At 44.2% G+C, this 26,923-nt stretch overlaps 1 protein-coding gene across 2 annotated transcripts in view; it reads left to right on the forward strand.

The window, feature by feature from the left end:
* The window catches only part of LOC308332436 (tRNA dimethylallyltransferase-like), a gene marked incomplete at its 5' end in the record, with an annotated part of 43,925 nt that overhangs the window by 6,577 nt on the left and 10,425 nt on the right, over positions 1-26,923 (forward strand). The window contains 7 exons of one of the 2 annotated variants that reach the window (XM_080788339.1): positions 12,068-12,208; positions 14,921-15,022; positions 16,149-16,309; positions 17,499-17,641; positions 18,015-18,126; positions 21,244-21,356; positions 21,514-21,591. In XM_080788339.1, coding sequence (XP_080644465.1) covers positions 12,068-12,208; positions 14,921-15,022; positions 16,149-16,309; positions 17,499-17,641; positions 18,015-18,126; positions 21,244-21,356; positions 21,514-21,591 — 850 coding nt within the window. Of the gene's footprint in view, positions 1-12,067; positions 12,209-12,303; positions 12,368-14,738; positions 15,023-16,148; positions 16,310-17,498; positions 17,642-18,014; positions 18,127-21,243; positions 21,357-21,513; positions 21,592-26,923 lie in introns of those variants that run through there. The other variant, XM_080788338.1, reaches the window with a different exon arrangement.

Consider the following 26,923-nt stretch of genomic DNA (forward strand, 5'->3'; position numbering starts at 1 on the left):
CCCCACCATCAGGCGCCCCGGCTGGCCAGGGGCCTCATAGACATTTCAAAAAGTATTTATTTAAAGACGTTTACGCCGCAGACAAAGCCAACTCTTGTCGTGACAAATGTTTTGGGCCAAACAAAGAATTAGAAAGTAGAAAAAAACGGCAGGTTACAACACTTTTTTTTGTTGTTTTTGTAATTATTTGTTTGGTCCAAAATATTGTGTTTGTTATGATTTGTCACGACTCGAGTTGGCTTCGTACGGCGCTTAAAAGGTCTTTAAATAAATACTTTTTGAAATGTCTATGGGAAAAATGCATTGGGAATTATTTCCTGGGCCTGGCGTCGTCATGAAAGGGGGACTGTGACGCTCTATAGTATTCTGTAAGAAATTAAGGATGTTAATTTTAAATCATTATAGATCAGAAAGTTTATGTGATTGATGACCAATATAATAATGTGACTCCCATATTGGTTGTGGCCCATGTTCTCATAACTCTGATGCTTTCATTCCTGTGTGTGTGTGGTGTGCGTGTTAAGGCCTGACCAATGTAACGGTTAACTGATATTCTCGTTTGCTGATATTCGCCATAATACAGTATGTTGTATTTTTTGCAGAACATAATGCAAAACAAGATGCTTTGGTTATAATTTGTGTTTTTTATAATAGCAGTGTAGTGTTTCCCCTATATGCATTATTGTGTGGCGGGTGCCGGGCCACCACACAATCATGACCAGCCACCACAGTATAAGTAGTAATTTAGGATGTTCAGCCATACAAATGTACACACCAAACAACCCAAACTCTGCACACTACACACTACTTTGGGTGTGTACTGTGTCATATCCCTGAGCGTGTATGGACTAGTAGTAATCATTACATTCTCAGTGAAGTTTCAGTGCACTGATAAAGTTTATTGTGCACTTGGGTACTTGCAGCAGTGGTAAACTACCTGCTCGCCACTGTGGAGGCTACTAGGGGTTACAAATCCGCAGCAGTGCATCTGGTTTGGCTCATTGGATGTGTGACACTTTCTACACAAATACAGTTGTTTGGGGGAGGGAAACTGGGTGCAGAGGGTGATTTCTGTCACTACATGTACTCCTACGGGTAAGGGGTGGGGCGGTGTCTGACCGTCAGCAGGGAATTTTGAATGGGAGGAGTAGAGTATGGAATATTTGATGAGCATATTTGGCACCAACACCTCTTGTCCCAACTCCAGACGGGATGAACACGCAGATCCGACACACCAAAGGTCGACATGCGGAAACACCCGGCTTCTGCCCTATGGGCCTCATGGCTCGGCAAGGCTTAGTTGGACGTGGTGCCATGGAGGATACTGTTGCAATAGTCGAGGCGGCGGAGTCAGTGTGGATGAGAGTTTCAGCTCATCCATTGTGTGGCCGATATGTCACTGTTGGAATTATTTACTCTCCCTAATCTCAGCATCGGCCCCAAAAAATCCATTAATAAGGATTCATACCCTTTGATTGTTTTCAGCTTCACTCAGCTGATTACTGCCCAATTGGTTGATTCATTGATTTCATTTTTTATTTCACAGTATGCAGAATGATTACATTTCAAACGAAAGCACAAGTCAATACAAAAATGGTTACTTTGTGGACCAATCATGATTCAGCACAACTTGTTTACAACAGGGTCCACCTTTTTCATTTCATCAGAACATTTAAGGACGTAATATACACACCTATAAAAAAACAAACAGGAAATTATCATATACAGGAAGTAAAAAAGGGAAAAACATGTACAGTATGGGGAGACTTGAGTGTAGGGGAGAAGTTGGGGGATAAGTGTCTTGCTCAGGGACACCTCGACACATTGCCAGGACCGGGAATCAAACCTGGGACCTTCAGTTTCCCAGGCGGCCTCTCTTACCCATTCAGCTATGGCCGTCCCTCATTATTGGTGGAGCACTAGTGTGTGTGTATCAATGTGACAGTAATCCCACGCTCAGATTCTTAGCAGAGATGAATTGCATCCATCCACTCCTTCTCTGTTCTGTCTCTCTCTCTCTCTGTCTTTGATTTTCTCCCTGTTTGTCTGTCTCTGCTGTGCCTGTGAACTGTCTGGGTTTTGATGTATGTGTCTGCATTTTAACTATGATGATGTCCCCCTCCCATTTTCATTAATTTCCTTAATAGTTTTTTTATACATTAGTGACAAAATCAAAGTTGTGTACAATATATACAGTAGATGTGAGTCTGTGCATGCATGCATCCATGCGCATTATTCAGAGAATGCAAGTTATATATTTCCATTACATGCAAACGTGCGTTTGTGCGTCCATGCACTGTAAATGGCAGTCAGTGGGCGTGGCCATGTCTGCTGCGGTCAGTGCTACAGTGCAGCAACCAGGGAGGAGATGGAGGAAGAGAAGGGGGAGGTGGAGAACAACGTCATGAATGATTTATTAGTCTGGCATTACTGGGCCATTCCCTGTCGAGAGAGAGAGGAGAGAGACACACAGAGGAGGATAAAATGATGGAGGGAAGGACTTGAAGGATGGAGGCGGAGGGTGTGGGGGAGGAGAGGGATGTTCTGGATAAAAATAGGGTTTAATAATAAAGGGTTTTTTTTGTTGAAAGGGTGGATAAAAGTAATGCATGCTTGCCTACAGTTGGTGTGTTTAATGTGGAAGTAAGTAGGCTGGGTGTCTAGAGGTCAGCCTGAGGGCACTTTGTGCCCGTCAATCTGCACCACGATCTCTTCTCTCTCTAATGTGTTGGTCTCCTCTTTCATTTATTCTGTTGGCCTCTTTTTTCTTTCTTTCTTTCTTTCTTTCTTTCTTTCTTTCTCCCTTATAAGTCGTGCGTGGTGTGTTGTAGAAGGGGAGCAGCTGTCTCGTGTTGGGTGTAAGGTTGGGCAAGCAGGCCGACTGTAGACTACAAAGTTGGAACACTGAGCTCATTGTCTGTGGTGCCCTTACACACGCACGCACACGCGCACGCACATGCACACACTCACCAGCCTAACATTATTTCTTCAGCGTTTGTTGTCTGTCCATCATTCTCTTGACTCACGCCACCTCCACAGAGCTGGTCCATTCACATTCTCACCAGCACAGGAAGCACTAGGCTGCCATTGTGGCTTATTCTAGGCACATACTGTGCTGACCCGTTCCATGTGAGGTTCATTTTTACTCTCCAGGTCAAATGAACTCTCTGGATTTTGCAGTATAGTCAGGAAACGTTAGTTTAACTTTAAAATTTTACACTTTAAATTGTGGAGTGTTGTTCAGTTAAACTAACACTTGCTCAATATAGCCTACTGCAGTTTAACTGCGGGAGAGTGAAAAGCTTTCAAATGTAAAAAAGTGTAAATTGACACCTCCCCCCCCCCCCCTCTGACTAAATGGCCTGTACTTTCACAACAAGCGTTTTATCATTTAACCGTTCAAATTTCTTTGGAATATAATTGCTAACTGGATTAAACATGTAGATAGATATTATCCTTGATTCCTTACGGCTCAGTAACCAATCCGCTAGCTCAGGCGACGCTGTAATTTGTGGCTCATTTTCACCGGCTCGTCTGAGGCTAATTTGTTTCCTCAGTTTCCCTTCCCCGAGGCGCGTTCTTCTCTTCCTCTTTGTTATCTCTTCCACAAGTGACTCTTCATTTCTCTGTTGTCTCCCCTGTGCTTGCGTGAGCCTTATACGATCCTGTTGTCCTACACTTAAACCCTATGCTTGAGTACCTCAGGGCTCCAGTGACAGTCTATATTTTCTGTTATGGTGGAGAAAAGTTTTTGCTGAAAATAGCTGATCGACAAGCTCTGATGCTACCTGGTGTCCCTCCCTACTATCACGCTATTACAGGCAAAAATGTTCAGGAACTTCAACAAGCTCTGATGCTACCTGGTGTCCCTCCCTACTATCACGCTATTACAGGCAAAAATGTTCAGGAACTTCTCCAAATGTTCTGTGCGTGTCACCGGTCGTGCGACAGTATAAATCAGACTTAAATAGTTAAGCCTGTTTTGCTCCCGGGACCACTTGTTCTCATTAAAGATTGACTTTGATTCCATTCAATCTTTCAGCGCTTTTTACACAATGTACAGACATGTGTTCAGACAGACGCATGCAATCACATGGATATTATTACAGTATGGGTTCAAACGAGGACACACACACACACACACACACACACACACACACACACACACACACACACACAGCTTATAATTAAGTATATCCCACGTTCCTCCTTTCAGTGCCTGAGACCTACCGCAGGTAACAACAACGGAGAGAAAGACAGAACAACAATAGCCAGGAGGAGAGTGAGGAGATGGTAGATTGGAAAGCTTTACTGTTTATATAGCTTTACAATAAAGCAGGCTAAAATGAACCTGAGCTGGAAAAACCAAACAGAAATCTGAGCTAAGTGGTTTTTTTAAATGGGATTATAGGCAGTTAGTGTGAATATGATTATGAAAGAGACGGTGGAAAATTGAGGGGAGAACCATGGGAGAAAGACAAGGAAGGTTGTGTGTCGGTTAGAAGAGGGGGTGGGGGTTATTAATGAAAGATGCCACACACACATACCAGGAGGGAGGGAGAGAGAGAGATTTGCGCTGACCCCTTGTGAATAGAGTGTGGTGTGGGTTCGAGTGGGTGGGTGTCTGTGTGTTTTGCAGGGCACCCTCTGGCCGTGTATGAGGAACTGTGTTTGGAGGAACAAAAGCATGCAAACCAGGGAGCAGTCGAGGAGTGTGGCTCAGAATGAGAGACGCATGACCCTCATAGACTGGCAAATTAACACGCGCGCACGCATGCACAGTGCACACACACTACAAAAATGGGATCAAGCCGGATCTACATGGGAACGGCATGGTATGGTACCCATGTGGTTCTCGGATTTCCTGTGGCGAGCCTGTGACATCATACGTCTACAGTATGATGCATACATCGACATATAGCCTTTTTTCAGTATCAGCGTACCGGCAGTGCACACAAGACTTTTTCCTGCAAATCTAGCCTCCTACAGAGCCTCACCATAACGAATGCTAACTTATTATATAAACTTGAGTCCAATCGGAGTGTCTGTCGTTCTGTCGTTCTTTCTGACGGCCATCACCCTGTCTCGTAGTCCTCACTGTACAGTCATAGTGTGAGCGCCGTAGAGGGGACAGCCATCACCCTGTCTCGTAGTCCTCACTGTACAGTCTTAGTGTGAGCGCTGTAGAGGGGACAGCCATCACCCTGTCTCATAGTCCTCACTGTACAGTCTTAGTGTGAGCGCCGTAGAGGGGACAGCCATCACCCTGTCTCGTAGTCCTCACTGTACAGTCTTAGTGTGAGCGCCGTAGAGGGGACAGCCATCACCCTATCTCGTAGTCCTCACTGTACAGTCTTAGTGTGAGCGCCGTAGAGGGGACAGCCATCACCCTGTCTTGTAGTCCTCACTGTACAGTCTTAGTGTGAGCGCCGTAGAGGGGACAGCCATCACCCTGTCTCGTAGTCCTCACTGTACAGTCTTAGTGTGAGCGCCGTAGAGGGGACAGCCATCACCCTGTCTCGTAGTCCTCACTGTACAGTCTTAGTGTGAGCGCCGTAGAGGGGACAGCCATCACCCTGTCTCCTAGTCCTCACTGTACAGTCTTAGTGTGAGCGCCGTAGAGGGGACAGCCATCACCCTGTCTCATAGTCCTCACTGTACAGTCTTAGTGTGAGCGCCGTAGAGGGGACAGCCATCACCCTGTCTCATAGTCGTCACTGTACAGTCTTAGTGTGAGCGCCGTAGAGGGGACAGCCATCACCCTGTCTCCTAGTCCTCACTGTACAGTCTTGGTGTGAGCGCCGTAGAGGGGACAGCCATCACCCTGTCTCGTAGTCCTCACTGTACAGTCTTAGTGTGAGCGCCGTAGAGGGGACAGCCATCACCCTGTCTCGTAGTCCTCACTGTACAGTCTTAGTGTGAGCGCCGTAGAGGGTCTGATTGGGTTATGAGTGATGATTTTCAGAGAGAGAGCGCTCTGTTATCTTAGAGCGGAACGCAGTGTCTCTCAAGCCTGATTCATACTTCGTCGCACGATAGTGTCGTGCGGAAACAATAGCTGAGACCGATAAACTCACAATGTCATGCGCAATGTCTGCAACAAATTGGCCTTTAAGGCCTTTTCAGACAAGAAGCGACTGATTGGTAATTCATTTTCAATGAACGGCGGGCCATTATTTTGGCCATGTGCAAAAGTTGAGGGCCGTTGACGCAAGCGAGCGCAGTCCTGTGAAGTTGTTGCGTGCCTGCTCATTTGTGCACGCGCCCTCGGGCGACTAGACCCGGATTGTGGTGAGCTTTCTTTCTTCACGCTACGTGTCCTGCGCTCCCCTCATGAGCAGCCGCGTCGCCGATCCAGGCGATAACGCCTGCGTCACTCGCTTCCCGTCTGAAACGACCTTTACTCTGCGCGTCTCTGTGTATAATCTGTTCTCTCTCCTCTTTCCACTCTCTATTTATCCTCCTTTTTGCCCAGATTTGTATTCTTCAAAACTCCATCCATCGATAACATCCATCCTCTCTGCTACCACAATACGGAATGCCCTGGCCCATCATGGCACCAGCCATGTGAGGATGTGTATCACTCAGTGGTTTCTTTAAAACGTGGCCTGAAAATCATCTATCAGAAGGTCACAAAGGGAGCTAGTTTCATTTCCCTTTGAAAGGGAAAGTCTTACACTACCGCAGTTTCATAAACGTGTACTATTTGATGCTCTGTTGAAACAAGAACAAGGACCTTTTTGTGTTCATCCTTTAGCCTTACATGTCTCACTGTGCCACTGTGCCGTTAATATTTCCGTCTAATCAAATCAATCCATCCATTCCATCCATCCATGCATTTCATTCAGCGACAGTGGTGTCGTGCATAGCTGCTGTAAATAAATGATCAGCTGGGTTCAGTGGGTTCCTTTGCGCTGACTTGCTCCCAGCTTTTGGCGTGCAGAAGCACAGCTCAAAACACCGTATGCTGCATCCACAAGCAGCCTTACCAGCCTTCATACAGGATTACTCTTTTCAGACAAATCGACTTCGCACAGACAAACCGTGTAATAATAGATATATATTTAAAATGAATCTGTACATTCACATGAGAAATTCGATGTGCATATTCTGTATTTTCATTGTATCAATTAGCTGTGCTAACCCTAAACGTATTGTTATTCGACTAATATTCAAGGACTTGGTTGAAGCTTGTGATCATTGATTACTAGTTGATTTAATTGACAAATCTGTCAAATTTGAGCTTCCCACATGCAGTGATGCAAAATCACCTCTTTTGCTCTTTATGCTTTACTTATAGTATCAGAATTCACACAAGTGCTTGTAAATTGCTCATTCAGTAGGCCAGTAGACAAAATCACACCCGTGTGAAGTAAGTGGTGCAACTCCGTGTGGCGGTCCCCGGGGGGTCCCTGGAACTTCCAGACCCACTTCCCGCCCAGGGGACCAGCTTCCCACCTAGGGTGCCCGCCCGGTTCCGGCGAGCCGCCCTGCGTCCGAAACGGTCGAGAAATGACAGTTACCATGTGGGGGTACTGTACTGTACTGTACTGTACTGTACTGTACTGTACTGTACTGTACTGTACTGTACTGTACTGTACTGCTCGGACCCAGCCAGGGACAGACACACATACAGGTAGCTCCTTAATTAAGTGGTTGCACCACTTAAAAACGACTACCTGACCTGGCCCAACGTTTTCGGGTAGGATAGGGCCCAAAATGCACATTAGTCGGGCCGAGCCGAGCCTCTGGCTCTGTGACTCAGGCAAAGAATACTTGCTGGCTGGTCTGGCTTCCCCACTTCACTCCAGAGGTGTTGATTAGAACACAGGACACCTCCTTTGAGGGTTTTTACTGAAGACTTGAATGAGCACAGTACTCTGTGTGTGTGGGGGCCTGGGGGCTGGGGCAGTATGGATTTTTTGTTATCGTGGTAATAAATCAGTGTTTACTGATGGTATGGTGGTATTGATCGATACCTAAAAAGAAACGTTTTGAATTAAATAAATAATTATTATTGTTATAATTATAATAATATAAGGGGCACGTTGCGCAGTAAGCGGACTGCTCACTCCTCATGCATTGAAGGAAGCATGACCTCCGTTTCTCTCACCAGGGGCCTGTTTCACAAAACCTGGATTAACTAATCCAAAGCCATGGGCTTGTTAAATCCAAGGTCCATACAGCCTGGTTTATTCTGTTCCACTAAAGCCAAGCGAGGCTTAGAATGAGCGGATTTATCGAGCTAGGATCATAACGCCTGGCTGAATGCAGAGCCTGGCTTTTCCTCACTAGACCCATTCGGTGGATTTACTGATACTAATAGTTGCATTACTGCCCCTTCTGCATATCTAGTATCTTTACTAGATTACCAGATTTACTGATACAAGGACTTAAGATTCTAAATACTGCTGCTGTAATAAAAGAGAGAAAATACTCTCAATAGTGGATAGACTGAATGATTAACTACCCCACAATTTTACCACTACTCTTAACTTAAAACTTCATAATGAATGTAACAGAATTCATAATATTGTAAGCATAATGATACTGTAGCATTGTGATATTTGGCCATAACTCCCTCCTCTGAGGGCTTGGGGCGATGTATGTACTTCTTGGCCGTTGGTGGGTGAAATGTTACAATGGTAATACGTTGTATAACAACTTTTACAAAAAAATAAATACAAAAAATAACGAGATTTATTTGATTCTTGCACCACAGCAAGCCATTTCTGGGGGAACATTCACCAAAAGTAACTGATCTACGTACAAGCTCATAAGCTGTCATGATGAGGTTGTGCAGCCTATATATTTTGGTTCTTTGATTTTGTAAATTTGTATATAGGGCTTAAATTGTTCTGGTTGTGGCTGTAGCAGCTAGATATAGCCACACCACTCTAGAGTCGATCGACAACAACGGGAGGTAAGAATAAATCTATAGCGGAGGGCCGTCTAACATTTAAAGATTTTCGTTGTCGTCGGCTAAACGGGGAGGAACATTTTCGATGACGTCTCACTGTTGCGCAACATCGAGGATTGCACAACGGGCGCTTCCAGGCTGTGGAGCGATGCGATCCGTTTTCATATCAATAAACATCTTTTGGATCAAACTTCGTCTTGGGCGTCGGGCGTTACTAATAGAAAGGACAAAGAACTTCGTCCTGGGCAGTGGGGGTGTTCATGGCAATGTGTACCTACAGTATATGATGTTTTAATGCAAAGTGTGGAAAGAATCATTGGTTTGTGATCAAATTGACTGCTTAATGAACAGTAAAGACATCAGGATTAGGTTAAACCTGGCTGTTAGCCTGGTCCGGAGCAAGCTAATTCCACAGCATCAGTTTCCATGGTAACTAGTGTGGCATTGCTTTCATGAAACTGAAGACTCAACATATCCAGGTTAACTGGCTAAATTAATTTGACAAGATTAACCGGCTTTCATGAAACAGGTTAATCGCTGATCCAGGCTATATTAAACCAGGATATCTGTTAAATCCCGGTTTAATCCCTAATCCAAGTTTCGTGAAATGAAATGGGCCACAAGCAGAGGGAAAGTAGCGCCCAGGATTACAGTTTAGGCAAAACTAAAATGAATGCGTTTATGAACTGTTGAACTCGCACACAACCGCGGTTATTGCACCCAGCCCTAGTGTGTGTGTTGCATTAATGCACAGTACACAAACCTGACATGATTTCAAGCACAACTTCTACTATGCTTGATAATGTGAACGCCACACTCTGCTTCACTCCACAAGCGCGCACCAAACTTAGTTCATTGTCAGCCTTTTGTACAGGTTATGACACAGAACATAAACTTGCTATAGTCTAATGGTGATGATCCCTCCTCCACTCTTTTGTTTATTAAGTTAATTTATGTGGAGTTTGTGCAGGAAGTAATTTTTTTTATAATAATCACAATCCGGTGTTCAGTGGCAAAGCTGCAATGTACAGGTTGGCTGCTTGTGGGCATGTGGACTGGTGTATGTTGAGTTGACTGGAGACGGAACTAAGGTGTATGTCTATGTCATGACTCATTGTTGACTGGGGTTGAGAGAGACTGATGTCAATGTATATGTCATGTTGACTGGTGACGGTATGGAAATTACCATCTTTATAAAAACAAACGTCAGTACAAAAGAGACAATGGACATAGCATGAGTTGTGATTGATCTGCTTTTGAGGAGAGGAGGAAATACATACAGACGGCTTATAGACAATCTGCTGAGCAGGCAAACATAAAGCCACGATAATGAGAGCCGATTGACACCGCTGTTATGGTTGCGCCCATTGCAGTGCTCTGCGGGTTCGTCTGTAGATGGCTTGGCCTTTGGCCATGCACTGTAAGAACTGAGACTTAAGTATGTTGGAGTAGCAGCTTTACACACCAGCAGATGTTCATAATTCCTTTTAATAAGCTTACTAAGGGACAACCTATTGTACATGAACTAGAATTATACTTGCCAGGGTATTATTATTTTTTAAATCGAGTTAAGAAGAGATTGAATGAAAGCAGCCAGGCAGATTTGGTGGACTGCTAGACAGGCCCATAGAATGCATTAACAATAGCCAGCTGTTCATTTACCTTTTTGGAACACCTGATTAATTGATGCAACTTAAAATATCTCGATAATACAGTTTTCTCCCCTTTTTATCGAGAGGTGTGCTAAAATGTCTGTGCTCACAGATGCACTCATCTGTGACGTTTCATGATCCCGTCTATCATTTGTCATTCTATAATGAATTGTCCGCTCTGGTTCTAAGTGAAGCTGTCAAATGGCCACCTGGCTGGCACATCAGCTGAACGCCATTAAACTACCTTTAACAGTAGAGCATTTGTAGGACTGCCTCCTAAAACGTGACGATTCTAATCATTAGTTGGAGAGACTCCAGTCGTTAAAAAAGCCTTTATGGTTTTTCCGTTAACAGCTTAATTTGACCAGGAACATGTGTTCCACTTCTGTCTCATTATTCCAACTCGGATGAAACTAATTCGGTACGGTAGGCATAATGAGATGGATATCAAAGGATAATACCAAATCGTAATTCAAGTCGTTGCTTTGGACTGATGAATCAGATTTGCCTGGGAATAAACGGCCCTAAAGTTTTAGCGTTGGTTCCTTAAGGCCTGAGTATCACTGCCAAGAGCCCTGGATGTAAAGTTATCAGAATCCAGAAAGTGTGTGTGTGTGTGTGTCAGTTTGCGTATGTGTGCGAGATGAGCAGTAGTAGTTGTTGTAACACTGTAACATTCTGCGAGGAAGCCCCTGCCTTACTTAGTGTCGTGAATGCAATCTGGACAAAGGTGTAGGTGTTGCACTGTGTGTGTGCTGTGGTTCAACCAACGTGTGCTGCACAACGCTGAACCACACACACTGCCACCCCATAGGTAAACAGAAAAATATCCTTGGGAATATATACCAGGAAACAGTTTTCACTTCGGCCAATCCTTGACCCAGGTGTGTTTTTGTACAGTAACTACAGCTCTGTTCAGATTCATGACTGGTTTAATGTCCTCACACACATGACTGTGACACGAAGCGCTCAAACCTTTCTTCTTTCCTCCCTTGACCCCCCTTCTTTTTTTCCATTTGTTTTTTTTTCTTGGTAAAATGACACGATGGGAACAATTCACCAAAACGAATTTCACCCACTTTTAAAAACTGATGTGACAATAACGCTTATTCTGATTCTGAGATTTGAACCAAGTTTTTGGTATTTCCGCCCTGCTGTCACATGCCATGTGCTTGGTTTACTCGCTGAGTGCTGATTGCAGAGTATGTCCTCAGGTGCATCGAGTGCTGATTGGCTGTGTTGCTGGTATGTTCTCAGGTGTATCACTGAGTGCTGATAGGCTGTGTTGCTGGTATGTTCTCAGGTGTATCACTGAGTGCTGATAGGCTGTGTTGCTGGTATGTTTTCTCAGGTGTATCACTGAGTGCTGATAGGCTGTGTTGCTGGTATGTTTTCTCAGGTGTATCACTGAGTGCTGATAGGCTGTGTTGCTGGTATGTTTTCTCAGGTGTATCACTGAGTGCTGATAGGCTGTGTTGCTGGTATGTTTTCTCAGGTGTATCGAGGCTTGGACATCATCACCAACAAGGTGACGTCCGAGGAGCTCGCCCAGTGCAGACATCACATGATCAGCTTCGTGGACCCTCTGGTGAGCAGCTACACGGTGATCGACTTCAGGAACAAAGCGCTGGCTCTAATATCCTTCCTGTCACTGCAAAGGAACAAAGGGACAATACTTAGCATCGCACTGCTGCTGTCCAAAGGCTCTGGTATCACCTCGCGCCACCTTGCCCACCGGCGTAATAATGTGCTAACTACCAGAAATGATCTGTCTGGATTTGACCTTTTCTAATTGGTGTGTGGCTGACCATTTATTTCTTTCATTTTACGCCATGCGTCGATTAGGGCTGGGTATTGCCTACAACCTCACCATCGATACGCATCATGATTCAGAGTCCACGATATGATTATGTATGATTTGTGATACGCGTTGATGCTGAATAATGACCGTGTCCTACTAAATGTACAGGTTGGTGCCTTGCATGGTTTCCTCCACCATCGGTGAAGGAAACCATGCACGAATGTAATGGCGCATTACATTCACCCATGGTGAATGTAATGGCGCATTACATTCACCCATGGTGAATGTAATGGTGCATTACATTCACCCATGGTGAATGTAATGGTGCATTACATTCACCCATGGTGAATGTAATGGCGCATTACATTCACCCATGGTGAATGTAATGGCGCATTACATTACATTACATGGTGAATGTAATGCGCCTTGGATAAAAGTGCTACATAAATGCACCATTTACCATTATACCATTCATAACGGTCGGGCAGAAACTGATGCTTATATTTATTTATTGTTAAAGCCGTGTCACACAGCATTTCCTTGATATGGTAGCCTCTGTATCGATAGATTATCAGTAAGGAATACGATATCATTATTGCTGTATCGATTCATTGAACCGTGTGTGTGTGTATGTGTGTGTCCTGGTTTTAGTTGTCTCGCTGCAGATGTTTCACTGAAATGTGAAGTGAGATCACTAGAAGAGATATTAATAGTTAGAGACTGTCTCTGTGGCGGCACGCACACACACACACACACACACACACACACACACACGCACGCAGTAGGCACTCACATCCTCCCGCAGACATGGGCTGTCGCACAGATGTGAAGAGAGAGGAGGCAATAACTAGAAAGAGTATTAATAGATCACACACACACACACACACACGTGCACACGCACACACGTTCAGTCGCCAGCGTGGCGAGAGGCTGCAGTAGCTCTAAGAATAGGCTCGGTGCAGCGATGGCCTGCTGGTGGAAAGGAGGAGAGATGAATAAAGAGATTAGGAAGGATATGGAAAGCAACACCAGTTGAATGGGCATGGGGAGAGGAGAGAGAGAGGATGTGATCGTGTTCTAGAAGGCTGAGGCTCCAGAGACTTTTAGGAGACATAATGGTGCATCATGAGCCATCAATCCTTCACTCAGCATGCTGCTCACATAATACCCCCGTTCTCTCCCTCCCTCCTCTCTCACACACTCATTGTGCATCTCGTGATGGTTGTCTTTCTCGCTCTGGGGTGTCTCTTTTACTCATTTGTCACCTCATCCTCTCCAGACTACTTGCTCTATTGCACTACGCCACATTTTCCTCCTGCGTTCGTTTTCTGTCCTCTGCCAGTACCCCCCCCCCCCCCCCCCACCCTCACCATTCTCATCCTGTGTTAAGCACCTCTCATCCCCAACAGGGATGCAAGGATTTGGGTGGGGGGTTCTTTTAATTGGGGTATTTGTGTGTGTGTGCCTGCGTAGCGTACACTACACATGTGCGGTGGAGCGGAAGGTTGAGCGACGATACCTGATGGGCCTTATCTTGTCCTAGCCGTTATTTAATTATGTCTGCTTGGAGACAGAGGGAGGGATGTGACAGGGAGGACGAGGAGGAGGAAAACGGGGCGGAGAAAAGGGGAAAGGGGGGAAACAAGAACCCAAGGGAAGAGGAAAAATAGTGTCTGACACAACCAGCAGCATGCTCAGAGAGACACCTATCTGACTCCGTACGTAGTGACGGGAGACGAGGGAGAGAGGGAGCTTGAGCAGTTAGTTCACATGGCCTACTATCCTATGATAAACAAACCCTGGGCCTGTTAGTTTGTCTGAACTTGCACGGAGACATTGACTATTGGCATACCGGTATACAGTATGCAGGGAGTGAGGAAATCGTTTTCTTTCCACTTTTCCCAAATTTAAGCTATGGGATCTGTGGTCACGGTGCCATAGCCCGGATGGACAGCATTGCGGCTATGGACTAGTAGTGATATTGAATGGCTGGAGTGGACACAGACGGGAGGAAAGGATCACTTTACTCGTTATTGGTTCAACACTGGCAACGCACAGGAAATATACTGGTTATTTGTTAAACACTGGCAACACACCGGAAATCCACAGAGATCATAAGCTCAACAGTCCCTTTTTCATAAAGGCATAATAGACTAATGTTAAGCTTATTTTATACTTTCAAAACATTTTAGAAAATACAAAACAGATCGACCACCTCACAAGTCACATTGGCTTTCTATGTATGCTATTTATTATGGAAAATGTTCACCTACATTGACATGCCCAAAATAGGGGATGCCACACGCCAGTTGAAAGTGCTTAACCTCAGGGCCATTTACCATGGCAGTATTCCTAATTTCTGTAGGATCGTCAGGATCGGGAGTCGAACCCGCGGCATACTGCCAGGCTGGGCTACCAGCCAGGGGGCCTGGACCGCTGAGCCACGCCCCAGGCCTGTACCTTTTAACTGTATATTGCTGTATATATGTACATATGTACAGTAGGATGCATGTCCTGTGTCTGTCTTCCTTAACGCTGCACTCCCACATCGATGACATGCACAGCAGAGACAAGCTGCCAATCATCGTCGGAGGAACAAATTATTATATCGAGTCTCTACTGTGGAAGGTATTGGTGGACACGGAGGAGGTGGGTACCAGAGGAGTGGATTCTGATGTAGAGAGGAACGTTGCACATTCTGAACATAAATCCCATTGATCTGAGGAGTATCAATACTGCAATATAAAAGAAAGTAGAAGTCCGGAATTCAAAATGTACCAAAAGTATTCATTAAACAGAATGTCCCATTTAAAGTTTTCAAATGTATACAAATATTTTGAAAATGACAGATTTACAAGCTCACAATGCGTCGCAACGCATTGTATTATTTCACATAACAAAATGCTTCATATAATTGATGCCTCATTCATACAGGTTGATGCCTTTTATTCCTGATGAAATAACAACCTTGTTCCAAATTAAAATGATGTCTCTTTATCTGTGCATAATATGTCTCCGTTGGGGAAGTGCGGATGTGCTCACGACACAAATAATTTGTTTTCGGGTCAATTAATCGCACAAAAAAACATCCGTGATGTATAACGACTTTTTGGTCGATTTAAGAACGTTTTTCACTGCATGGTACTGGCCCAACTCCACTGTAGGTGCTTTACCTTTTCCAGTGCAGATAAGACCCCCGCAATGTAGCTGGTCATAGCCATGTGAGTGCTACACAATGTTAATGCTAATGCTGACAATCTCTGTCAGCTGTATAGTGCAACAAAAACAGTTTATGGTGAGAAATAGGCATTCACATTTACAACAGCTGGTTTAAAAGAGTGTTAACCGTTATCAGGAGCTTCCATGCAGTATAGAGGGTATGCGCATGCATAACGTGAATGGCAAATCGAGTGACAAAGTGAGTTTAATGTCGTTTAACGTAATTTAATGCAATCATTTAGGACTTTTCTGTTTGGATGTAGAAAGTAGTTTTTTGCCACACAGTAGGCGTTCCCGCATAACTTCCTTGTATGAAGATGTCACACGCATACCCTCTATAGGGGTCTATAGTGATGCAATCATGCTAGTGATTCTCTGTGACAAATCGTAATCTGCAGACATTTCACGTCACGTTTTAGTTTCGCCGACCCCTCGGCTCACTTGGTAATTTCTAAAGAGCACCAGATACCCTTGCCAAATGGAAAATTGCTGTCAAGTCAAGTCAAGTTGCTGTCCAGTCCATATGGTCTAATCGCATGAAATGCCCATCTCACAGCTGGGGAATGATGAGTCAAAGAGAGGACCGGTAAGCGGATCTCCTGACAGGAAGGTGGAGCTTGAAAAACTGGGTGGAGCTGAACTGCACCAGAGACTGACGCAGGTGGATCCTGCAATGGCCGCCATGTTACACCCCAATAATACACGCAAGATCGCCAGGTCGGTTTACCTGTCTCTCTCTCTCTCTCCACCACATGCATTCTGTGCAATTTCTGTTCGTACCTCTTTTTTTAATTTAAGTGTATATTTGTACGTCTTTAAATGTTCTGATGAATTGAAAATGGACGACCCTGATGTAAGCAAGTCGCAGTACTTTTTCGTTTTTGTGTTGACCTGTACTTTCGTTGAACTGCACCCATTCTACAAACTGTGATTCCCATTCTACAAACTAATTCCAATCAATCATTTATGTGCATGTGAATTATATTTCACTGTTCGTCCTAGAGGTTTTTTCTTGGTTTGCGTGTGGTGCTGAAGGTTTATGCTGGAGACGGGGGAATCTTGGACAGTCAAATGATACAGTTCTCATCTCTCTGAGCCCAGCCAGGCATGACTAAAGAGCTGCATGTAGTCCAATGTAATCTCATTGATTCAGACGTTTGCTCAGTATATCTGAATGCTGAGAGACGATTTGCCACAGGCAAATGGATGGCACACAACAACGCTTTGATGTAGCATTTCTTCTTGAGTTTATCTCGGTGCATTTAATCCCCATCTGGAGGTCTTTGCACACTGAGTCGGACGCCTTTTTTTCATTGGTCAGTCAGGTTTTAATCGGCAAAAAAACCCAGACAAATGCAGAAAGCAAACTGGTTTTCACTGGAAAAAAATTAGGTTTCGTTGCAGCAGTTGCAGACCTCCATGAGGTCATAGGGAAGTGAGTGTTTGTTGGAGCCGTTTTTTTTTCATATTTGTGGTTAAGTGGTACAAACTGGCCCTGGGCCATAGCTCAGTGGTCCAGGCACCTTGGCTGGTAATCCAGTCTGGCAGTGTGCCGCGGGTTCGACTCCCGATCCTGACGGCCTTTACTGCATGTCTTCCCCCCCCATATCTCTCCCCATTTCCTGTCAGCCTACTGTCTGTCCCTCCATAAAAAATATAAAATAAAGGCATTTAAAAGTGGTACAAAATGTAACTCTGGTACAATGCACCATAATCCGAAAGTAATGGCACAGTTTAGGAATCCCAGCAAAGGTATTTATTATTGCGACTGTAGGTCACAGATTACTACGAAAACCTGCAAAACCCGTCCGTCGCTCTGTCACACCTCCATATTATATAAGTTCTCATAATTGTCTGCAACACTCTGTGATTTCTGAACCGTGTCTTGCATGACGGACGTTGGCAGGAGCCTGCAGGTGCATGAGGAAACGGGCATGACGCACAGCTATTGGCTGGAGCAGCAGAAGTCCCAAGAGGGAGGCGGAGGGCTGGGGGGCCCACTGAGGTACCCAGAGCCCTGCATCTTCTGGCTGCATGCCAGCATGGATGGTAAGAGGGGGAACATCTTATCTCCACTTCTCAAAGACATTTTAAATGTTAATGTCAACCCATACAATTACATTCAAAAATGGAAGATCTACAAGCTCATAGCGCCATAAACATGTAGATCTGCTATTTTTGAAAAAAGCGTGCTTCAGCATCTCATATTTCGAGATGGGCTTCCAGGGCCAAATACATTATAATTTTAGAGGTCCTTGGCATGAAAAAGTTTGAGAACCACTGACATACGTTTTTCAGAAAACTGGATTTAGAAGACATTTATTTTGTAGAATCGTCTTAATGGGTTAATAGAAACCCAATAACTGTGTTTTTTTCCCACTGCATCTCTCTCTTGCTCTCTCTCTCCCCCCCTGGCCTTTAGCTCTGGACCAGAGGTTGGATGCCCGTGTGGATGACATGCTGTCTGCAGGACTGATAGAGGAGCTCGGAGACTTTCACCGGTGCTTCAACAAACAGAAAGTCCAGGATCACAGGTAGCAATTAGACACACCTGGGGGTGCAAACCCTGCCGCAACCAATATATCTTGACTTGACTTTTGACCTTTACGACTGTCACAGGGTGACCGGCACCATCAACTGTCTGGAAACTCGCCTGCGACTTGTGTGTGTGCGCGACGTGCGTGGAGATGAGGTCATATGGATAGCTACCAGACTCTGGGACCACATACTGTCCCATGCTCTCTAACAATACATCAGACTTGTATAACGCTTTTCTCAGTGCCCAAAGTCGCTTTACAAATCAAAATAAACAACCTTATTAGAAGAGAAAAAGTAAAAAGGCAAAACATTTAGCAAAACATTAAGCTAAGACTAAAAGGCAGAAATGGACTTAGGCGGGGGAAAGCGAGTCAGAAAAGGTGGGTCCAGAGGGGAGGGGGCTGCAAGTGAGAAAGTCCCGTCACCCCCAGGTGGTTTTGGGATGTCCAAGAGGTTGGCATCGCCAGACCTGGGGGAGGGGCCGTGGTTCTAGTGGAAGAGGTCAGAGAGGTATCCGTGGTGATCAGTGGTTCTACTGGTCTCTGGATGGGGTTCTGGTGAGGAGGAGGCGGGCAGCATGGGGTTCTGGTGAGGAGGAGGCGGGCAGCATGGGGTTCTGGTGAGGAGGAGGCGGGCAGCATGGGGTTCTGGTGAGGAGGAGGCGGGCAGCATGGGGTTCTGGTGAGGAGGAGGCGGGCAGCATGGGGTTCTGGTGAGGAGGAGGCGGGCAGCAGAGTTTTGCATATTATTCTCACTTCCCGGAAAAGTAACAGGACATAAGAGGCTTCCACCCGACGGCGACAATATCCAGGGTGATGTGAGGTCAGCCGAGCAGTTGTATATCCAGCTAGTTGTTTACACAGCATGTTCAGACAGGACACACACACACACACACACACACACACATGCGCACTGCTCTTTCAAAAGAGGCTCACAGATTAAACCAGAGGCAGCCCGTACGCAGTTTCTGACTGGGGTGTGGCTGCAGGAAATTGATGCACTGGTGGCACGATGCCCAGCATGTTGCCCCTCCGCCCGATCACTCTCCAGTCCATCCACCCCCCCCCCCCCCCCCCCCACACACACACACACACACAGCACGATCAGACCATCCCACCCATCAATTGCCACTCCTTTACCCCCCCTCTCTCCATCTCTGCAACTACTCCACTCCCTCTCAGCCTCACAAACAATCTGATCACCCAAGCACTTTTATGTCCTCTCTCTCTCTCTCTCCCTGTCTCTCTCTCTCTCTCTTTCCCTGTGAGGTTGGCCAGACATGAAGGTCAAATCTCTCCCTCTCCTCACGCGCTCTGTGTTTTCCTCCCTTGACTCTGCATTTCCTGTGTGCTCCGACCCTATTCTCAGATTTCTGTCTCTCTATCTGTCCATTTGGTCATCTTCATATTTCTGCTCTTTCCTCTCTGCACTTCTCTTATGTTTGTTTTTTTGTGTGCTATGCATTTAACCCATGTGAGGCCTACGGTGAAACGGTCCTTATTTAACCGTAGCTGTTGAAAAATAGCTTATCTACAAGCTCATAACGTGGCTCTATGAGCTTATCTTAAAAAATCGTGACAATGTGGCGCAAATCTGATTTTTTTTTATATGATATATTCTTTCACAGCGAACGCTTTTAACAAAACATTCGGCGGCCGAATCCATATCATTGTTGGGGGTCGTTGACATGAAACAGTTTGAGCATCACTGATATAGAAACATAGGTTTTTCAGAAAACTGTCACCATTTAGAAGACATTTGTGGAACCTGGTTTCGTGTTAAAATACCCTGTCTGGGTGAATCTTCCAGTAATGACTTGCTTATTACACGTAGCTTATTGCTAGTTTCCGCTTCCATAGCGCGAGGCGGAGCAGTGGTCTGCGGCAAATTTTTATTTAGGGACAGACAGTAGGCTGACGGGAAAATGGGGGAGAGAGATGGGGGAGTGACATGCAGTATAAAGGCCGTCTGGATCGGGAGTCGAGCCTGCGGCACACTGCCAGACTCGGACTACTGGCCAAGGTGCCTGGACCACTGAGCCACGCCCAGGCCAATACTAATTAATTTCTTATAGAGTTTACAACATTTGTTCTAAATTTGTTCTAAAGTAGCCATTTTTTTCCTTTCTCCCAATTAAGTGTTATGCACATGTTTCTGTGTTGCCACTGCTATTGTACCCTAATGGCAATATGGCAATACATTAATATATATATAAAAAAAAGATCCTTGAGCAAGACGCTGAACCACTAATTGCTCCCGATGAGCAGGTTGTTGCCTTGCATGGTTTCCTCCGCCATCGGTGTGTGTATGGGTGAATGTAATGCACAAACTACGTAAAGCGCTTTGGATAAAAGCACTATATAAATGCACCATTTACCATTTACACATTGCTGTCATTCTGTCACGTTTTACAAAATCCTTTTGTTAAACATATCAATCAAAATATGGTATCGTAACACTTTGCTGTAGTTGATCAGTCAAGTTGCTTCAACCGTAATTTACGTACATCCAATTCATCCAATTCATTGTAAACCAGTGGTTTAAATCTCTCTTCTCTCTCCCTGGTGTCTGGTTGTCTGAGCATTGTACAGTACAGTGTAGTGTATGTCTGAACATGAGGCTTCTGCCTGCTGCTCTCCCCAGCCCAACGTCACCGCAGCTTGGCCATAGAGTCCTGGCCATGTAGAGGATATCATTGCTCGTCACCATGTCCCCGGAGGCTATTCCATGTGCAGTCAGCCACAGGGTTGGGAGAGTGAGGATGACATGCAGAATTCTGCATCTCGTCCTGGTCTGACAATTCTACACATTTAGTGGCTTCAAGGCCACTGAATGTGTAGAATTGTCAGACCGGGTGGGAAGAATTGTTGCTTTTATAGATATTTCTTTTCAGCAATGGATTAAATAGCTAGTGCTGCAACTATCGAGTTAAATTGGAAAATCTGTTTTTGCTATGCTTTGAAAATCTTTCAATATCTTCGAGAATGTCCGCCTATAACGACATGCCCAAAATAGTGGTTATTAAATGATTATTTTATTAACCTTTTTTTTTTAAACACTTTTTTTAAACTGAACGATTTTCTCCTTTTCTCCTCTCCTCCTCCTCTCCTCAGTCAGGACTATCAGCATGGGATCTTCCAGTCAATCGGTTTTAAGGAGTTCCATGAGTACCTGACGGCCCCAGAGAGCATCACCCAGCAGGAGAAGGACCTCCTCAAACACAGAGGTCAGACAATAGCTCACATACTAATCACAGCCATCGAGATTCATTGATCCCTGGACTGGTTGATGGATCAACTGGGGGATCAATTTATGGATTTTTGTTTTGTTATTGTTTTTGTTGTTGTTGTCTTCTCAATCTATATCTCTCTCATTCTCCGCAGGTATTGAAGCGTTGAAGGTGGCTACGAGACGCTATGCCCGGAAACAGAACAAATGGGTCCGCAACCGTTTCCTCAAACGTGAGTGCCCCCCCCCTTTGTGTACACTTAAAAAATATATATATGTTTTTTTTTGTGGCTTTCGCCTTTTAATTTATATTTTTTATGGAGGAATAGAAAGTAGGCTGACAGTAAATGGGGAGAGAGATGGGGGGGGGGGACATGCAGTAAAGGCCGTCGGGATCGGGAGTCGAATCCGCAGCACATTGCCAGACTGGATTACCAGTCCAGTGCCTGGACCGCTGAGCCACGGTTTATACTTTTTGAGGGGTGCTAGCCCCTCTCCTATGTCCAGCTTTGAGGGTCTGTGTAAACACAAACATTGAAGACAAAAGTGTGTAAACGCAAACATTGAGGACAAAAGTGAGGACGCAGAATGTGATTGTATGATGATGTATGATGACGTATGATGATAAGAGCGCCTCTCACTTCACACGGGTGTGATTTTTGTTATGGTGAAAAACTGATATAAAAGGCCTTGCTTGTATATCGATGTGTGACACTGGCACGCAACTAAGTAGAACTCTAGAAAATGGCAAAAAAAGGTGAAATGCCATTTAATAAAATGCAGATGTCCTCACTCACAAGTATAGTAATGCCACCATGCGTGTGGTGTTCAATCAGTATCAGTGGTGTTCAATATTTCATGTCAAGGAGCCCCAGAATTATATGTATTTTGCCACCGACCCCCATCTGAAAATATGTTGTTCCAGGGACCCCCCCAGAAGCAAAGATTTGAGTTGAAAAAGTTTGCTCTGAAAGAATATATATTGAAAGATTCGCGCCACATTTTCACGAGCTTGTAGATCTGCTATTTTTCAATACCTAAAAGTATAACATAAATGCTTAAAACACCAAAAGGGGTTCCCGTACAGAACCCATCATTGGTTAACATGATGGGATTTACACACTCTATTAAACACACTGCAGCCGCTGCGTGGTTGTATCTGCTACTGTAGATAATCAAGTTGTATGCACTATGCAGTGATGTGGTTTGTCGGGGCTGCGGCAGCCAGCCGTGTCCCCTACATACATAATCAATGCCATCAATATGGGAAGTGGCATTCCACCAGAGGTTAAAAAATCAATGATATGAAGCGTTTTTCGTCTTTTTCTTTTTACTTCCAGAAGTGTAAATAACCACGAATGAAGTGATAACCATTAGGTGTGCTACAGTTAATCAAACCAATAAATTAATCCGTTAGAAAACAAATACTGATGATGGCCAATTTACAATCTCAATGTGCACCGCGAAACCCCACGTTGTGAACTTGTAGATCGGCTGTAGTAGACGCCTTTAAATAGAGCTTACCATTCTCGATTAATCAAAAAAGTAATCAATAGAATAATCACTAAAAAGGTAAATGATAGTTGTTATCCCTAGTAATAAATGCATACATAAATAAATACAGCTGAACTGAGCTCAGTTCTGGTGCATGTGTGGACCCTTTGGTTTATAAATGTATTTGAATATGCACCATATGTCCTTTTTCTTAGTTGCACTTTATGAGGACTTTTATTTTAATTTGTATGTGCCCCACATCTAAACACGTCCAGTTTAGATGGGTTGCAAATGTTTCAGTTAAGTGGTGCAGTTTTCCATTGTGCTGCAGGGTCACACAATGCAGTATGTAAAAAAATCGACGTGTGAATGCTCAAAGTATTCTACTATATTCGTATGTGTAGGAACAACCAGCCATGCATTAGCAGTCTATGGGACCAACAAGAATAAAGTTAAATTGCAGATATGGCTGGCTGTACAATATATTGCAAGTATACTGTTAATCCTAGTCATTTGGATTATTTATTTTTAAGCACAGTATGTTGTTTTGCTGTAAGTACAGGGGAGGGTACATCATTCATTCAGAGAGGTACTATATAAATAAAGATGACTTGCAAAGCTAAATATTACAATAAACATGTGGTCACATAATGTAGTACATATACAGTACCTGCAATAGTCAAATATATTTTGTATTGTGTATATAACTACATGTTTCTACAATGTGAGCCACATTGGCTAAAGTTAACTGTGGTGTCCTTGCTCTCTGTCTGCACAGAAAGGCTGTATTCAGCTGATGTCACTCATCAATAGCTAGCTATTGATTGCCGTTTTGTCTGATGTCAAAACCACGCCCCCCTGGGTCATAACAAACCATTTCCATTCAAAAAGATGTTAAGAACCCTGTTCCAAACATTTTAAACATTTATCATATTTAGGCATCTTTGACCCAGTATGTGATTTGTTGACAGGCTTGTATTTTTGGCCTCTTTGGATAAAGTAGTACATTTCTAGCGTTTAGTATTGATCAGTTTCAATACATGGTAACCAGTCCTTATTAGGGAGGGACCAAGCCTGAAGGGTCGAAGGCCCTTAATGGTTTTGTACCGTTATTTCTTCTTACAATATAACAATTTAGGCATTTAGCAGACGCTCTTCATCCGAGCAACTTACATTAAGCAATAACAAAAAAGCATGGCATACAACACATACATAAAAAGTAGTTATCATGAAGCGTAACAGTGGAGTATCTATATAATGAAACTATATATATATAAACTATGCATACTATACTATATTATACTATACATATGTACTATAAAGTGCTATGACTACATAAAATGCAATTCTAGTGCTGTCTACGTAACATGCTATAAGTCTGTATAAAATGCTATCTAAGTCTACATAACGTGCTATCTAAGGGGCTAGGGCAAGTCCTACGGGCCATGATGGAGTCTGAAAAGGTGGGTTTTCAGACTACGTCGGAAGATTGGGAGTGAGGCTGCAGTTCTGACTGTGATGGGAAGTGCATTCCATAGTTTTGGAGCCAGAAGGGAGAAGAGTTTGGGACATGTGGAGCGTTGTCCCGGCGTTTTTAGTGAAGGTACTTCCAGCTTCCCTGCGTTGGCTGATCTGAGTGCTCGGGAGGGTTTGTAGGGTTCGATCATACTTGTGAGATATGGGGGAGCCATGCCTTTGGTTGCTTTGAATGCCAACATCAGAGTTTTGTATTCTGTGCGGGCAGCGACCGGGAGCCGATGGAGGGAGCGGAGAAGGGCACGTGTGATAATTTTGGCTGGTTGAAGACATTTTGGATCAATTGGAGAGGCTTAAGTGCACATGCCGGTAGGCCAGTAAGGATGGAGTTACAATAGTCAAGTTTTGACAAAACTGTTTAGGATTAGGACCCAGGACTCCTGGGTGAGGAACGGTCTAATTCGTCGTATGTTCTAGAGTGTAAACCTACAGGACAGTTGTGATGTGCTTTTTGAACGAGAGCTGACTGTCCAGGACAACACCAATGTTCCTGGCAGTCGGGACAGACGTTACCAGGGCGTTGTCTACGGAGATAGTTAGCTCCCGCATAGGGCAGGATTAGTTGGGAAGAACAGTCTGTCTTCTTCTTCCACCACTTTTGGCAGTTTTGGCAGTTCTGTGCTGTTTCCACGAAATTCGGAAATATGGTAGAGCTTCATGGAAAACGGTCAAGAACTGAAGCTCACAGTCATTCGTCACAGGATCTCTGACCTTTTTAGATCTCCCTATTATATGATTGTATGAATTATATGATCCACTCTCTCCACTCATGGGATTTTCGTAGCCTGGTTAACCACTACCCCTTGAAATCGCATTTCCATTCATTTGTGCGGAAGAGTCTGGACCATGCTAATGCATGGTTAGCTGCGGGAGTACAGCTTTGACAGACGACCCCTCCAGCCAATCGGCATAACAAAACAGTGATGTGACATATTGCTTTTATGGCATGACCCCATGCTTGCAGCTATATTAAATTATAATTGCATCCTAACATTATCGTACCTGCCATGCACTGCAAAATGATCACTGCTACAGTTTGCAATGACCTAGATAGAAAGATAGATATATTTTTTATTTTATTATTTCGGTCCATAAAAGGAAAAAAAGAGTACAAACAGACGTACATACATTAAAATCCACTAGTAACTAGTGGTACCGAAAAGGTGAAGGCAGACAGGTAAAGTGGTTGCTACAGCATCATTGTAGGCAGAATGCATATTTGTTCACTGTTTATAATGTCCAATCCTAGAATGTAGCTGTGTTTTGATTAAGTGTAGACGAAATAATCTGAACCCACTCTGGAGTTGTTTATTGAATCTACACGGTAACATTCCAAAATATTTTCTTTCTCACCCAGACCAAGTGATGTTGCAGATTTTAACAGTCAAAACCTGTAGTTGGTAGAACATGCCCAGGCAAACACTTTGCCCTATAACCCATGCACTTCATCTTTAACTATTTGAACCCCATCCTTATGCTGGGGTCACACTAACTAAACAGCCTTAACATGTTTTTAGGATATGCCCAGGCAAACACCTTAGGCTGTAACCCCATTCATGTAAACCTTTACCACTAGCATCCCTATTCTGGAGTCACGCTAGCACTCCAAACGCCGTTTGCCAAAATGAACCAGCATTTGTCCATTCACCCGATTTCCCCCTGCACTTCCCCACCGTTTCTCAACATTCCCCTGGGACTCCCTGTCTTAACAAGTGTGTACAGGACCTAATATAAGAATTTGCACATCCCTCCCAAACGGTGCCTCAGTCAGCAGCCTCTCTGCCCCACTGGCAGTGTGTCCTGTAGTAACCCAGCAGCCTTCTAATCCTGTTAGGCCCAGGTGGCTTAGGACAAGCCAGGCTCTAAACCTCAATAGCTCTCTGTCTGACAGCCTGCCTGGCCGCCTACCTACCGGCCCGCACACCATATGCTCCCCTGTTGTCACCTGGCTATGTAATACTGGTGGACACAGGTGCATGCACAGCCTGTGGGCGTTTGTACTGTGCATGTGTCTAAGGATGCTATGGGTTATTTTCTTATTCTCGATCGATTGTTATTTCGATGAATAGAATAATTGAGAAACGCAGTTTTTTTTAATTAAAATACAAAATAATTATATTTTTGTCTGTCTTGTATTTGATTATACAACAGTGTTGTGTGGAAGTAGCCAATCTCCATGCTCACATCACTTCGCATTTCACTGCCTTGTGAGCTGGTTAATCAATTGTTAATCAATTATTTGTTTTTATAATTGAGTCCCATTAATCATTCTTGGAACATTGACATCAGCTGAGCAAATTGTGATTGCAAGTCAGCTGTTGGCAGCACCAGGGGTCAGCGAGGCTAATTAAAGGGACAACAAACGAATGAAACGCTTCCACTCTTAACTACAGAAAGTCTTGACTTTCAGTTTCAGTTGGCATAGACATGCTGGCAAAGACTTAGTCACAAATCCTTTATAAGTTAGTTAGTCATTGTAGTTTTCCAGCGATCCAAATTTCATTGAGTTTTAGTCACATTTTGGACATCTGAAAT

This window comes from Protomyctophum bolini (assembly GCF_963924005.1).
Source record: "Protomyctophum bolini genome assembly, chromosome: 17".
In the NCBI taxonomy this organism is placed as follows: Eukaryota; Metazoa; Chordata; class Actinopteri; order Myctophiformes; family Myctophidae; genus Protomyctophum; species Protomyctophum bolini.